The sequence below is a fragment of the Henckelia pumila genome, unplaced genomic scaffold (genome assembly GCF_033568475.1).
Source record: "Henckelia pumila isolate YLH828 unplaced genomic scaffold, ASM3356847v2 CTG_80:::fragment_1, whole genome shotgun sequence".
In the NCBI taxonomy this organism is placed as follows: domain Eukaryota; kingdom Viridiplantae; phylum Streptophyta; class Magnoliopsida; order Lamiales; family Gesneriaceae; genus Henckelia; species Henckelia pumila.
In genome coordinates, this window is record NW_027331883.1 from 1,737,057 (window position 1) to 1,751,307 (window position 14,251).

Below are 14,251 nucleotides of genomic sequence, written 5' to 3' on the forward strand. Positions count from 1 at the left end.
TCGTGTTGTTTTTTATTTTTATTTTTATTAAAAAAAAATTACGAACACGAGTATCAAAAATTTATCATGGACTCCTTATTCATGGGATCCAATGATTTGGTTTTACATTTTCATTTTGCCAATAATTCCACATTTTAAGGAAGTCTAGCACGATCAATTTCATGGTGAATTTAACGTAAACATTTTTGTTTGTTTGTTTGTTTTGGGGGGGGGGGATAAAACATTTATTAATTATTATGGGGCTTTTTCCCTACTGTTTCTTTTCTGTTTTGCTAATTCGCATAAACCAATCAAGAAATTGACAAACATGAAATCCACCCCTGGAATTTTCGCACGTGTCATCCAAAATCCAAATTAATATTTGGGAAAATCATTTAAAAATTTCGCTAAAAAATTAGATATATTCAAATCGGTTATATAATATTTTTTCCCTTAAGAACTTCCTTCCATATTTCCATTTAAGTCACAATCTAATAATCATCCTATTATCATTTTTGTGTAATTTCAAAAGAAAAACTTTCTTAAATTGATTTTTTTATCGTTGTGTTTTTCAAAGATAATTCGATTATTTTTTTTCGCTTTGAAAAGTAAATATTACGTACGCATATAATTCATATAACTTTTTTTACTTTATTCTTTATTAATAATCATTATTTAATTATTATGTTTAAATTAATGATAGTATTTAAAAAAGTTGAAGTTTATACGTTTTATCAATAAATTTAAAAATATATAATTTAGAAATTTTTTTAAAAATTAAAAGGAACACCCGGATCCTTAAGAAATTTTATTTTTAATTTTAATATCTTTTATTATCTATTTTTTTTTACTATTTTTCTTAATTTTATTTTACTATTTTATTGTTTTAAAGAAAAAGTAATACAGAATAATTGCATACCTGCTCACATCTCACTCGTATTATATTATATTATATATATATATATAATTATATTTTGTTATATATTTTTTTTTTTTGAAATCTATATTAAACTACAATTACATGCACGTTATATGTATAGATGGAGAGAGAAGAGAGAGCACAACTGATGGAGTTATGAGCTATGGTACAGGCTTCCAATGAACCAGCAAGCTAACCAGAAAAATCTCTTCTTTAGATCTGCTTCGCCATGTCCATCAATTCAATCTTGATTTTTGTTTCTGGGTTTTCATTGTCGCTGTCAATTTTTCCGTATTTCTCTGGGTTTCGAACAGCATTGATCCATCCACTGAAACAACTCGGCGCCTCTCCCGTTTGAGCATTCCTCTGTAATTCAGCTTTTTTTTTTTGTTTTAGCCTTTTCTGAGGTTTAAACTTGAAGTGGGCACATGGAATTTAGGTGCATTAGTGTGTTTTGAATCGAATGGTGGTTTTGTGGGACTACACGGCGGAGCTCCGGTGAGTTTATAAGTTGAGCTCCGGCTGGTTCGAGTTTGGGTTAGGAAAGGTATAATGTGTGAATGAAGGTAAATTAGGGAAAATGTTCAAGTCGGCGCGATGGAGGAGCGACAAGAACAAAGTCAAAGCTGTTTTCAAGTTGCAGTTTCATGCAGCTCAGGTATGATGTCAATTCTTTTTTCTTGGTTTGGGGAAGATTTCAATTTCAAGATTGAATTCTTGCCGTACAAGCATTTGTGTGTTTTGCTGCAATTCATCAGTATTTCAGTTTGTTTAATCCATTTTACATTTTCCGAATAAATGATGAATTCATTCTTGGGAGAAAGTATTGCAGAACTATGTAAATCTATTTCAGATTGAGGAATCATGTTTGCAATATTGTTGTTACTGAACTTCTCCTTTGCGGCATTTTCTTGGAAAATAATGAAACGTTATTCAATTTTTCAAGAACATGATGTTAATGATGGTGATCTATATGATTAACCTATTGAATTTTTTTGTTGACGAAGGTGGTCGGGGATGCATTAATGGTATCTCTTATTCCTGCTGATACTGGAAAGCCAACAGCGAAATCCGATAAGGCTGTGGTTCGCGATGGGAGTTGTTTATGGGAGAATCCGGTGTATGAAACTGTGAAGTTTAATCGGGAGCCGAAATCAGGGAAGATTCATGAGAGGAAATACTATCTTGCTGTTGGGACAGTAAGAGAGGCCATCTGAAGTTTAGAATTACTTTATTGCCAAGTGAATTGTTTGTGTGACTAGTTCTTCTCTTGTTGTGCTATATACAGGGGCAACCGAAGGCTGGACTTATTGGAGAAGCTTCTATTGATTTTTCTAGCTATGCAGAGGCTAACAAGGTCGCATTGGTGTCACTTCCCCTTGGGAAATCACATTCGGAAGCCATATTGCACGTAAGAGTCCCGTTCATTCTATGCGAGGAACAAAGGGGCCTTTAGAGCAATAGCTACCTAAAAATTGCGATAATTTCTATGTTCAGTGTTTTAGTTGGTATTATGGGTGAAAACTTTCTTCCTTTAAATTGGTGATGATAAAAGTATCATGTGATCAATGGATTCCTGAATAATTTTTGCATTGTATTTTGGAATGGATTATCATTTGAATGGATGTGTCTCCACAGGTGTCGATTCAGAGGATACAGGAGTCTATTGATCAAAGGTGCTAATAGGAACCAAATGCGTGTTTGTCTACTGTTGAACGTCTATTGCCACTATGGGGCTTGATTTAACTTGTTCACTCTTTGCAGAGATCTTGAAGAAATGGAGAATGTGAAAATGAATTCCAAAGATCACAGCTTGAGGGCACAATTTGTCAATAACGACATAGACGGAACCACAAACGACGACTCGTTTGAGGTAGAGGCGATCCCTTGTTCTTGAGCTAATGTCTCTTTCTTATTTACTATGTGCTCACCTCTTTCTCTCCTCTGTGTGATATATTGAACGTGGGTGAATAGTTCTAAAATTTCTTCACTTTTGAACAGGACGCGCATTTTAACCTAGATAATAATCAGATTTCTGAACTGAAAAGGAACCGTCGAGCATCTAGTGAATCTGATGTTACATTATCAAGTTCTGAAAGCAGCTCGGGAATTGACACGCCTTGGGAACCTCAGATAAAAAATCATAGTGTTCATTGCGGGAATGATGAATCTGTGTCATCAAGGTCTCAAGGGGTCAAGTCTGATGGAATGAAAGGTATTTATGAAGAGCATCATAGATCTCAATGGGACTGGATCGGAAATTCAGCCCTTGAAGCAAGTACAGACGACTCTTCCAGTACTCCACGAGAGCCCTCTGAACGTCAGCATTCTGAATCATCATCAGATGTGATCGAGAATCTTAAATCTGAGGTTGCTGCTCTATCCAGACAAGCTGAGATGTCTGAGTTAGAACTGCAAACTCTTCGGAAACAGATAGTGAAAGAGAGTAAACGAGGGCAGGACCTCTCGCGGGAGATTGTTTTCTTGAAAGAGGACAACAGCGCTTTGAAAGAAGAATGTGAAAGGCTAGAAGCTTTTCAGAGACGATCCCATTTGGATTTCAAGGGAGAAGATTCTCGAACACTTGTTAAAGAGCTCCGTCAAGAACTAAATCACGCAAAAGAACTCAATGTCAACCTTCGAATTCAACTTCAGAAAACACAAGAATCTAATGCCGAGTTAATTCTTGCTGTGCAAGATCTGGACGAGATGTTGGAAAAGAAAAATCAAGAAATGTCTAGCCTCTCTAACAGATCTTTGGCATTAATTGACACCAATAAAAAGTCCTGCGAGTTGGACTCTGTGGTTGAAACGGATGATGAGGAACAGAAGGCCCTAGAGGAGCTCGTGAATGACCACAGTGGGTCGAAGGAAGCATATCTTCTTGAACAGCAGATGGTGGATTTACGTGGCGAAATAGAAATCTTTAGGAGGGACAAAGATGAATTAGAGTTGCAAATGGAGCAGCTTGCCCTTGATTATGAGATTTTGAAACAGGAAAATCATGAAATGTCGTATAGACTGGAGCAGAGCCAGATTCAAGAACAACTCAAAATTCAGTACGAATGTTCATCCTCTTATGCTACTGCACATGAACTTGAATCTCAGATAGAAAAATTGGAGAATGAACTCAAAATAAGATCTAAAGAGTTTACTGATTCATTGCTCGCGATAAGTGAACTTGAGGCTCATGCCAAGGTCTTAGAGGAGGAGTTTGAAAAGCAGGCACGAGGATTTGAAGCTGACCTTGAAGCTCTTATGTGCTCCAAAGTCGAGCAAGAACAAAGAGCAATAAGAGCCGAGGAAACATTAAGAAAAACACGGTGGCAAAATGCACAGACTGCAGAGCGACTTCAGGACGAATTTAGAAGGCTTTCTGCGCAGATGGCATCTACATTTGAAGCCAATGAGAAACTGGCCATCAAAGCTCTGGCTGAAGCAAACGAGCTGCGTTTGGAGAAAATACAACTTGAAGAAATGCTTGAAAATGCTTCTGAAGAACATGAATCGATTAAGGATCATTATGAGGCAAGATTGCATCAACTTTCAAGCAACATGGCATTGATGGAACAACAGAAAACTCAAGCTACAGAAACCGAGAGGATCCTCTCAGAAGAAATTTTAACAATTAAAGAGGAGTTGGAACAATTGAGAAAATCAACTAATGAAATGGAGTCCCTAATGGAGCGAGGGAATACTGAAAGAGCTGAACTGAAAATCTCTGTAACATTTGCAAAGAATGAAGTTGAAGAGTTGCAAAAGGATCTAAACAAAATGAGATGTCTTTTGGATCAAAAAGAAATGACAGTTGCAAATTTGCAGTCAGAGCTCGACACACTTCAGTCTCAGTATAACGAGTTGACCTATATTTTATCAGATGATAAGTTAAGAAATGAGAAATTGAAAGAGCAAGTTCTGCAGTTACAAAATGATCTAAAGAAGAGGGAAGATGCACTCAAGAGCATGGAGAAGAAGACTAAGGATATCACTGGTAGAGGAAATAAATCCGCACCTCTTCCTCATGGAAACAAAGACATTGCAAATCTTAAGGAGCGAATAAAGTTACTTGAGGTAAACCTTGACCCGGTTGTATTTTATTGTTGCACCATATGGAGGTCACCATCTTTAATATGTTTCAATGCTATTTTAGAACTTCTAATTCCATTTCTATGGTGAAAAGGGCCAAATCATGTTGAAAGAAAAGGCTCTGGAAACATTGAGTAATTCGTTTTTAGAGAGGGAAAAAGATCTTCAAAATGAAATACAGGAGTTAGAAGGGAGACTGCAAGTGTTCAACCAAAGCAGTGCTTTTCTTCTCGAAATTGCTGTTGAAAAGGTTTGTGAATTATCCATGTGTTGCTTTGATTAGAGATTTGTCGAAAGTTGTGACACAAGCTATCTCCTTGGAAGCAGGTGGTCGCACCGGAGGAAAATGGGGCTGGAAATTGTGCATCAATCCCAGAATCGACCAAGAGTGATGAAAAGTTGAGCAAAATGTTCAATACGTCCCCCATAAACGATTCCTCAATGTCATCAAACCGGTATGATTTCAGCAAATTTAATTCAAGCGACCTAAAATAAATAGTTTGTGAACATTTCCAAGATTTCCTTCCCTTGTCTTCGAGCCTGGAATATATTGTTTCACTCGCTCGAACTTTGAATAAAGCATTTAATCAGCAGAGCTCAGTTATAAGCTAGAATGTAGCAGAATGAGCCGTGAATTTTAATGTATCCGATTGAATACAAAAATGAGTTGACGACCTTCAATCCATTTGCCATTGCAGCAAAGATCCAAGTCCATCTTCGGCGTTGCTAAAGGATTCCACGAGTACCACGAACAATGTTGACGAAAAAAGAAACGAAATGGCGCTACTAGTGGAGAAGAACATATTAATGGAAGAAGAGTTGAAGGAGATGCAGGGCAGATATTCGGAAATAAGCCTGAAGTTTGCAGAGGTAGAAGGTGAAAGACAACAGCTTGTTATGAGATTACGCAACCTCAAAAATGCAAGGAAGAGCCCATAACTGGGTTCAAGGTTCTGTGTGTATAGGTAAATTAACCAGGTTTTGAAGGCGCATTTTGCAGAGTAATATTTTTTGTAAATTGCTAAAATATGGCTTCTTTGTTCATATTCTTTTCTCCTTTCTTTCCTTCAGTTGTTGAATGAAATGGTCATTTCATCATTTACATTGTATGCATATGCCTATGTAAATCTGGTTTTTTTTTTTTTGTTTAAATATATATATAATGTAATGTAGTTTGTTTGGGATTTATACATATAAACGAGTAAAGTCTGTCATCAGATTTTTCACGTTGTCATGATGTAATTGATGATATGCTCACAAAAAAATTAATAATAGATTCTTTTGATCGATAATCTTATTTTTTGTGATCTGACAAGGTAATTATTTTAGTAAAATCCAATTGGTATAATTAATTATTCCATTACTCCGGGGAATATCTAGATTTTAATATTCTTAGGGCAATCTCCCAGAAAGAGAATACATGTTGTAATGAAATTAAACAAAATTTTATTTATTGTGCGCAATTATGCTGGCAATAGCACAAAGGTGGGAACCCAGGTACGTCTAGACAAAACCCTTGTGGATTGGAGTAATGCCATTTTTTATCACATTCTGCCTTGCATGCTGCTTCGTCTCGGTACCGGCATATCCCCAAACCATCGATGCACAACTTATTCGGTCTAACACCGACATTCGGGATCGGACTCAGTGTATCAGCAATCCCTGCATCAAATTCAAATAACCTCGTTAGATTCATTAACAAGATGTTATCCTTATGCTCTTGATCAACGTCGACAGTGCATTGCATCGCAGAGAGTCGTTAGGTCTATCATGAGAACGGTTTTAAGTGCAATGAAAGTGAGGGATTAAAAAAATAACCACCTGAGGCCAAAATGAGGGCAAAAGCAACAAAGAAAACCATGGTGAATTTGGCCATTGGCATAATTTTCATGACTTGGGTAAATTCAATATAGATTTCTGATTTATAAGTCTGCATGGGACATTAACTCCCACCTTCATATATAACAAATTCACGTGTGAGTGGATTATTATTACTCGAGATCCTTTTTATTTTAAAGGACCAAATCGTTATGATAGAATTTGGAGATTGTGAATCGTAATTAAAGTATGGCAATTAAATAATAGTTAATGACATACTATCTTCATGATTTTGCACAGATTCGCCATTCCTTTTCAGTGAATCCTTTGGGTTTTAATTATTTTAAAATAATTAATTAGATCCATGCAGTGGGGAGGTAACAAAATTAATTTATAGTCTTGACATACATCTAACGGTTGACATTTATCAATAAACGTGGAGTTCATTATTTTTTTAGTGGACCCCGCATGTATTGATAAATAATTACCTTAGAACTATCATGTAGTAATGCCTCTGTAAAGCTAGGTTGAAATGAACCATTAATTTATGGTAATTGTTTGAGATTTTGACTTGATTAATAAATTTTTATGTTTCCACGTACGTTTGATGATTTTAATTTAATGATTTTTTTTCTAAATTTTAATTACTATTGGGAGATTAGTAACAGAAATTTATATTAATGTGTGAATAGAATATTTCAACTGATAACTTGACTTAAAAAATTAATTAAAGTGTAAAATTTTTAAATATTAAATTATTGTTAATCTTATTTTATATTAGATAATATATATATATATATATATATAATTTAGTTCAATTAAGTTAAATTAATAATATTTAAATTTATAAATATTACTTTTTTATGATGATCGTTACATAATGAGATTATTTCCCTTCCCTAGCTAGTTCATATATATGCATCGATCCCATTATTTTCTATACTTTCATGAAATTATATGTCTCGCTTATCATGCATAGTTGCTTAATTTATTTTTCTCCTATACTTACATATAATGTTGTTTATTTGTTCGTATCTCACATTCGGATAGGCTGTCAAGTAGGGATGAGTCTATGTACCCCATCTGGGCAGTGCCCGGATGGGGATCAGACGACTCAATTTCATCTACAGGTCAAATCAGATGATTTGATTTGATCTGCAGATGAAATTAGTCCGTTAGATCTGGCAGATGGGTACAACATAGACTCACCCGTCAAGTAGTATGTAGAAGATTTGAGGAGATTATATATGTTGCAAGGAAAAAACTGCATCAAATTAAATATGAATATGAATATAACCAAAAATATCAATCAAATCATTAATTATTAATTTAAAAATATTATAAATTATCAATTACTACTAATTCTACTCCAACTCAAAGATTTTTTTTTTAAAAATGAAGATATATAGTATATATCTCATTTCTCACAAATATGCTGGCAATAGCACAAAGGTGGGGATCGAGGGACATCTTGACAATAGCCTGTTGGATCAGGATCAAGGTACTCCCATTTCCTATAACACGCATACTTGCATTCGTATTCATCTCGATGCCAACATATCCCCAAACCGTCGATGCACAACTCATTCGGTCTTAGACTAGGACTACGACTCGGGATCGGACTCGACGTATCAGCAATCCCTGCAATATCCAAACCAAATCACCCCAACGTTAGATTCATTTCATCATAGGTACTAACAAGGCCGGTGCATGTCTTTCTTGAAGATTAATTATACATTCATGAGAAAAAGTATTGAACGGATATATTCGACCATATGTATCCTTTAAATATTTCAAAAGAATCACATATTGTTTTTTTTTTTTTTAAAAAAAAAAGATCACCTGATGCCAAAATGAGGGCAAAAGCAACAAAGAAAACCATGGTGAACTTAGCCATAGCAAATTCAAATTTGATCTCTGATTTATAAATCTGCATGGGACAACTCCCACATATATATATAACTGCGTAGAAGTGGAGTATTTATTACTCGATATCCTTTTCTTTAAAGAACCAAATCCTTTTGACAAAATTGGAGATTGTGAATCGTGATTAACGTAGTAAAATGGGCCAAGATAATCGAGGGATATGTTAAATATTAAATCTTGAATTAATATAGTTAATCACCACTATATTGGATCATATATATTTGCACTGATTGCAGAGATTCACGGGTCGAAATATTGTTTAAAAATATCATTATTACAAAATCTTTCACAAATAAGTTAAAAATAAATCCATATGACCAATGCAAAATAACAAAAACTATTATTGTGAGACAGTTTCATGGATCAATTTTGTTTTGACGAGTCTCTACTCATGCCTAAATTTAATTTTATATCATTTACTTGGTATTTTACGAATTAGCTAACACATGCAATAAGTATCAGGGCGGACCTGAATTTGGAATAGTGAATAATCTAGTTTAAAAAATTACACAAAAAGTTTTGAGTTCTAAAACTTTTCTCGACATAATGATTGATGAGACATGCACCATCAGCTGAAGGCTTTCCAGAGCACATCCAAATCAACATTGCCTCCTGAGAGTATAAGACCTATAGTTCTGCATTCACTCCATTTAGGATTGTTCTTGAAATTGTGGGACAGGACGGCTGCCAAGACGATGGCTCCGCTTGGCTCCACCGTGACCTTCAAAATTTCATAACAGAGTTTCATTGCTTCTACTATCTCCTCATCCTCAACGATGATGATGTCGTCAACCAAATCTCGAACAACAGGCCTGATTAAATGCAAATCACGAGTCATATAGATTTCTCAGTTTTTTTTAGGCATGATAGATAGTAAATGCTACAAATCACTTTCTTTGAAAGTTTGGATTCTTAGAAGTTGGCAACAATAGCTGTATAATTCATAACATTTACATGCTCTCACGGTACGCCACAGACCAGAGAATATGTGCCTGAAATTAATATGAAACATGTACATGAATTTTGTTTATGCACGAGGCGAGATAAGTTCACAAATAAGCACTCGGGGTCATTTTAAGAAATATAATGAGTTTGCAAAATTGATTCTCAAATCGTACTTCCACATTAGATATCAGTTTTCCCTGAAAGCAAGCTATAGTGAAGTAATTCCAACAATAGTTTTCCACTTTAGCACATATACCATGTAAGATCTCCAAGAAAAGCTCGAAGGCCATCAGCTATGGTCTTGGTCTCGGGTAAAGTTACAATATTACCAGCTTCTTTGGATCGAGCAGCATCATCTGCTCCCCTCGGTTCAGCAGCCAATATCCGGATTGCAGGATTAATGGACTTGGCAGCTATTGCCACCCCAGAAATCAAACCGCCTCCTACAATTCCAGGCAGAGATCATGCATAAGCTTTTAAAAGACCGTGAAATATTCCGGTAGAGATGGCTTGAGTTAACATACCGCTAACTGGAACTACTATGGTGTCAAGTTGAGGGACTTGTTCCAAGAACTCAAGAGATACAGTTCCCTGTCCACTGAAAGCAAGTACTGCATTATGTCAAAGTATGTGTTTAATAGATGTTTTTAACATCTAATTTATTTCCTATGTTGCTAGGCCAGATCTTGGATAACACGGGCATCTTTCTGTGAAGTTTTTCTTTGTGTTGGTCAATTGGAAGAGTATGATATTGTATCGGAAAGGATCTTGCATTCTGGAAAGTTGAATGCAATTAAATATGTAACTTCAAATCTTGAGCTTTTCAAGATACAGACTGCTTAAATATGGGACTCAATTGCAGAAAATTAAGGGGTAGTGCAAGTTCCAAAAAAAATATATTCACTTCAAAAATGGGGTCATTGATCGTTGTTTACGCGAGCCCTGGAGTATGGACCTTTCCATATGTTTAGCAACAACTACAAACACGATTCTTGTAACTGGAAAATCATTGCCAACTGATCACTTGATTTAGATTTTGTTTGCTCATAGCTAAACAATAATTTTTGAATGTGAGAGGAGAGACAAGTGCATGGAACGGTCTATCGAGCTGAATAACAAGTCTTAAAAACATTTTTTGTAGACAATCATTAATATTATTTCTAAAAAGATCAAAAGGTGTTCATCAACAAGCATTGGGGTTGGTAATAGATAAGTGGCAGCGAAAATTACAGCACAAAACTGGGCGCGTAGAAAAACTAATCATAAAAAAACATAACATTCCAGGATATCTACCTCATTATACGCCCATCATTATATGGATGAATGAGAACAGCCCCCGTATCTTGCATAACCTTGGAGGCAACCTTCTCTCGCGATGTAACAGCTGCCTCACTCCAAACAATCTGACCACCATAACGCATCACATTCTCAACTTTACATCTTGGGGCGTTTTTTGGAATGACTATATGTGCAGCTATTCCTCGTAGTTTTGCAGCCAAAGAAAGTGCTGCAGCATGATTACCGCTATTTTTGGGGCAGTTCAGCAAGATGATCGGTATATAGAAGGAATTAAATGATAAAATTTTAGTGAACTTAGAACTTACCTGCTATGTGTTACAACCCCTTTAGCTGCTTCATCATCTGTAAGTGAAAATACAGCATTGCAAGCACCTCGGAATTTAAAAGCTCCACTAGTGTGTGACCAGGAAAGAACAAACAATTAACTTAAAAATAAAAATCATTAAAAATGTCAGCTTGTGATTAATTTGAATCTAGACTGATAGCAACTACAACATAATCTAAATTGATGAAAAATCAGTTACAGAATCCTTACCCTTTCTGAAACAATTCACATTTAAAGTAAAGTTTTCTTCCAGAGATAGAATTCAGAGTCTCTGAGGACAAGACTGGAGTTTTGTGTGCGTACGGGCTGATGCGTTCTTGTGCTTCTCTTATGGAAGTTATATCAGCAGCATATTTAGCACTAGAAACTTTGGTTTTCACTTCCATCTGCTATCATTCATGAGACAGATTTCACATTTGTTCATCCAACTTGGATTATATTAAATTCATTCAAGTAATCCAAATGCATTTCACCTAAATTTGTAAAAACGAATAATGGGTTTCTTCTAGAACAGGTAAGTTTAGAAAGCCATGGGAAGGCAGATCACTCTTTACCATCAAAACAATAAAAAAAATTGCATATTTTTTTAATTTACTTCATCAATAACGAAGGTTTCAGAACCAAGATTAATATTACAAAATCAACTGAGAACCCATCACCCCCAAGCAGCAATTTAGTAACATTAGCCAAACATACACTGAACCAGCTTGTTACGGGTAAAAATGGAGCACTTACGGGACCGAGTGGTCTGTGATTAAAGAGAAGAAAACTCCCCAAAGCTCACTGCCGTACGTCTGTGCATTCAAGAATTGATGGACGTTGATTGCCAAAATATAATTATCAGCTTTTTTGTTCTTGATAAGTGGGTAGTCGGCAGCTATGTCCGGAAGAGGCTCCGGCTCAGAGTTCGAGTCCGGCCAATTATGCTCCACCTAGAGCCGTTGAAAGTATCCACGATTTTTTTTTTGGAAATTACGATTTTGGTTTTTTTATGTTTTGGAAATTTTTTGTTTTTTTATATCAAATTACATCTCATTTTAACACTAAAGAATGAATTACATCTCTTAGAGTGTGTTTGGTAGACAAATTTGGATGGGATTTGGTGGGATTTGGATTTGTAAATACTGTTTTAGTGATTGGCAAAATGAAATTTTAAAACGGGATTGGTATTTGATGGGATTTCATGGGATTTCATTTAACTAAGTGAAATCCTTATAAAATTGGTCGGATTTCATGGGATTTCATGGGATTTGAGTTTATAAAAATAATAAAATTATTTCTTATAATAAATTTATAAACTTTAGTTATAAATTTAAGTTTTCTAAACATTTTTTTAAAAAAATATCACTTTTCAAAAATTTATGCTAGCAAATTCTAATATGTATTTTAACTTTTTTTCCAAACACCAAAACGGAATTTGAATTCCATGAATTCCAATTCCAATTTCAAATCCAATTTCAAATCCAATTCCAAATTCTATTTTTTAGGCATCCAAACACAGTGTAAAGAATAAAATTGTTCGCACACAACCCCGCACACAATCGACGATACTTGAGCATGGACTCAAGACGTGCTTGTCTCGAGCAAAAAAAGTAACTAAATCAACCTAAATAAATTAGAAAACTACCCACAGTCAGCGGAATCGAACCTCAGACCTCTTGGTTTCAAGACATCAGTCTTGACCACTAGGCCAAGACCTCAGAATGTGAAATTTTTTGTTTTTATGTTGCAATGAAAACTGAAATGATGCTACGTCAAAAAAAAACTTAAATGATGCAAAGATAAGGAAAATCGTTTTTTCCGCCTTTTATATTTGTTTTTGTGATTTTATATTTTATGTTATCAATTTTCAATTTAATTTGGTGTGTTTGTTTATTTGTTTTTTTTTTAATTTTAGGTTTTGTTAAATAAAAAAGTTATAATCACTTATAACTTGGTGTTACTTTAATTTTTTTCTTCATTTGGTGTTGATACACAACTAATACAGTGTTGATGTGTATAGTATTATGTTAATATTTTTAATGAAAAGTACTAAAATTGTCAAAAAAATAAAATAAAAAATTATAGCAATAAAACTAAAATTTGATAGCACACAGGAACCAAAACACAGTTATCCCTAAATTTAATTTTGCGATTTGAGTAGACATGATATAAAGGTATCAGAGATAATCATCGACATGAACAATGTGAGATAAATGCAATGATAGGCGAAATGTTATATCAACGGGAGTCATTTTCTAGACTCCCGGTGTTGGTGGATTGAGAGATCAAAATACGACAAAGACGTCGTGTTTTGAAAGAGTGGTGATTGAAATACTCTTGTACCACATGAGAAAATAAATAAATATCTTAAATGTTTTATAATAAATTACGATGAACTCCTATAATAACTCGAACTATCCATTTTTGTAAAGCAAATATATGCAATAGATTGGCTATAAAAATCCATTGTTTAGTTACGCTTATGCGGACCTGGGACCGAAACGCAATGGCGGAGCTAGCCCATGCCCAGTGTGGGCTGCTACCCACATTGGGCCCAACAAACCAAATATTATATATACAAGTTTGGGCTTCAAGAATCAGGGTATAACAACTTGCATGCATCACGTATGTACACATTCTCGGTCAATTTATTGAACTTTAAATTTTGAATTTAAGGTGAACAAGTGTTGTAAGCAATATTGGGATGGAAAAAAAGGGCTTCGGAATGGATATCATTGTTGAATTTATGTGACAAAAAATTTGGACTTGTAAATGAAATTTGAACCTTTCATATCATTTAAATTAACTAATTTGAGGTCCCCTTCGGGGGACCATTTTAAAATATCAAAATAAATAGGTTTGATTGCTAATTTTTTTTTTTTAAAAAAATAGTCTTACCAAACATACCATTTTTGTCTCTATTATCCTCATACTTAGTTGCTATTATTATTACATGCCTAGCTATTCATATT

General features: G+C 34.8%; 2 protein-coding genes across 4 annotated transcripts; one reads left to right on the forward strand and one right to left on the reverse strand.

Annotated features, from left to right (window-relative positions):
* The first annotated feature begins 1,037 nt into the window (after positions 1-1,037).
* LOC140873656 (uncharacterized) lies at positions 1,038-6,086 on the forward strand. Of its 2 annotated transcripts, none has more exons than XM_073276857.1 (9): positions 1,038-1,556; positions 1,906-2,097; positions 2,187-2,309; positions 2,537-2,574; positions 2,663-2,777; positions 2,900-4,969; positions 5,079-5,234; positions 5,312-5,439; positions 5,683-6,086. In XM_073276857.1, the coding sequence occupies exons 1-9, from the start codon at positions 1,479-1,481 to the stop codon at positions 5,921-5,923; spliced, it is 3,141 nt and encodes a 1,046-aa protein (XP_073132958.1). In that variant the 5' UTR covers positions 1,038-1,478; the 3' UTR covers positions 5,924-6,086. The 2 variants fall into 2 exon arrangements, with proteins under 2 accessions (XP_073132958.1, XP_073132959.1); XM_073276858.1 differs by having other exon boundaries at positions 2,663-2,771.
* Positions 6,087-9,126: 3,040 nt separating this feature from the next.
* On the reverse strand, positions 9,127-12,258 carry LOC140873772 (serine racemase). Of its 2 annotated transcripts, none has more exons than XM_073277017.1 (7): positions 12,033-12,258; positions 11,508-11,683; positions 11,278-11,364; positions 10,967-11,197; positions 10,198-10,271; positions 9,930-10,116; positions 9,127-9,540 (listed from the first exon to the last, which is right to left on the reverse strand). In XM_073277017.1, the coding sequence occupies exons 2-7, from the start codon at positions 11,681-11,683 to the stop codon at positions 9,297-9,299; spliced, it is 999 nt and encodes a 332-aa protein (XP_073133118.1). In that variant the 5' UTR covers positions 12,033-12,258; the 3' UTR covers positions 9,127-9,296. The 2 variants fall into 2 exon arrangements, with proteins under 2 accessions (XP_073133118.1, XP_073133119.1); XM_073277018.1 differs by having other exon boundaries at positions 11,508-11,686.
* Between the last annotated feature and the right edge of the window lie 1,993 nt (positions 12,259-14,251).

Bases quoted from the DNA above. Each gene is read 5' to 3' on its own strand.
- LOC140873656 (XM_073276857.1), top strand. From the start codon at position 1,479: ATGTTCAAGTCGGCGCGATGGAGGAGCGACAAGAACAAAGTCAAAGCT. The intron at 2,310-2,536 runs GTAAGAGTCCCG...GTGTCTCCACAG, and splicing joins ATTCGGAAGCCATATTGCAC to GTGTCGATTCAGAGGATACA. The intron at 4,970-5,078 runs GTAAACCTTGAC...TATGGTGAAAAG, and splicing joins AGCGAATAAAGTTACTTGAG to GGCCAAATCATGTTGAAAGA.
- LOC140873772 (XM_073277017.1), bottom strand. From the start codon at position 11,683: ATGGAAGTGAAAACCAAAGTTTCTAGTGCTAAATATGCTGCTGATATA. The intron at 11,198-11,277 runs GTAAGTTCTAAG...CCCCAAAAATAG, and splicing joins GGGGTTGTAACACATAGCAG to CGGTAATCATGCTGCAGCAC. The intron at 10,117-10,197 runs GTATGTTAACTC...CTGGAATTGTAG, and splicing joins CATAGTAGTTCCAGTTAGCG to GAGGCGGTTTGATTTCTGGG.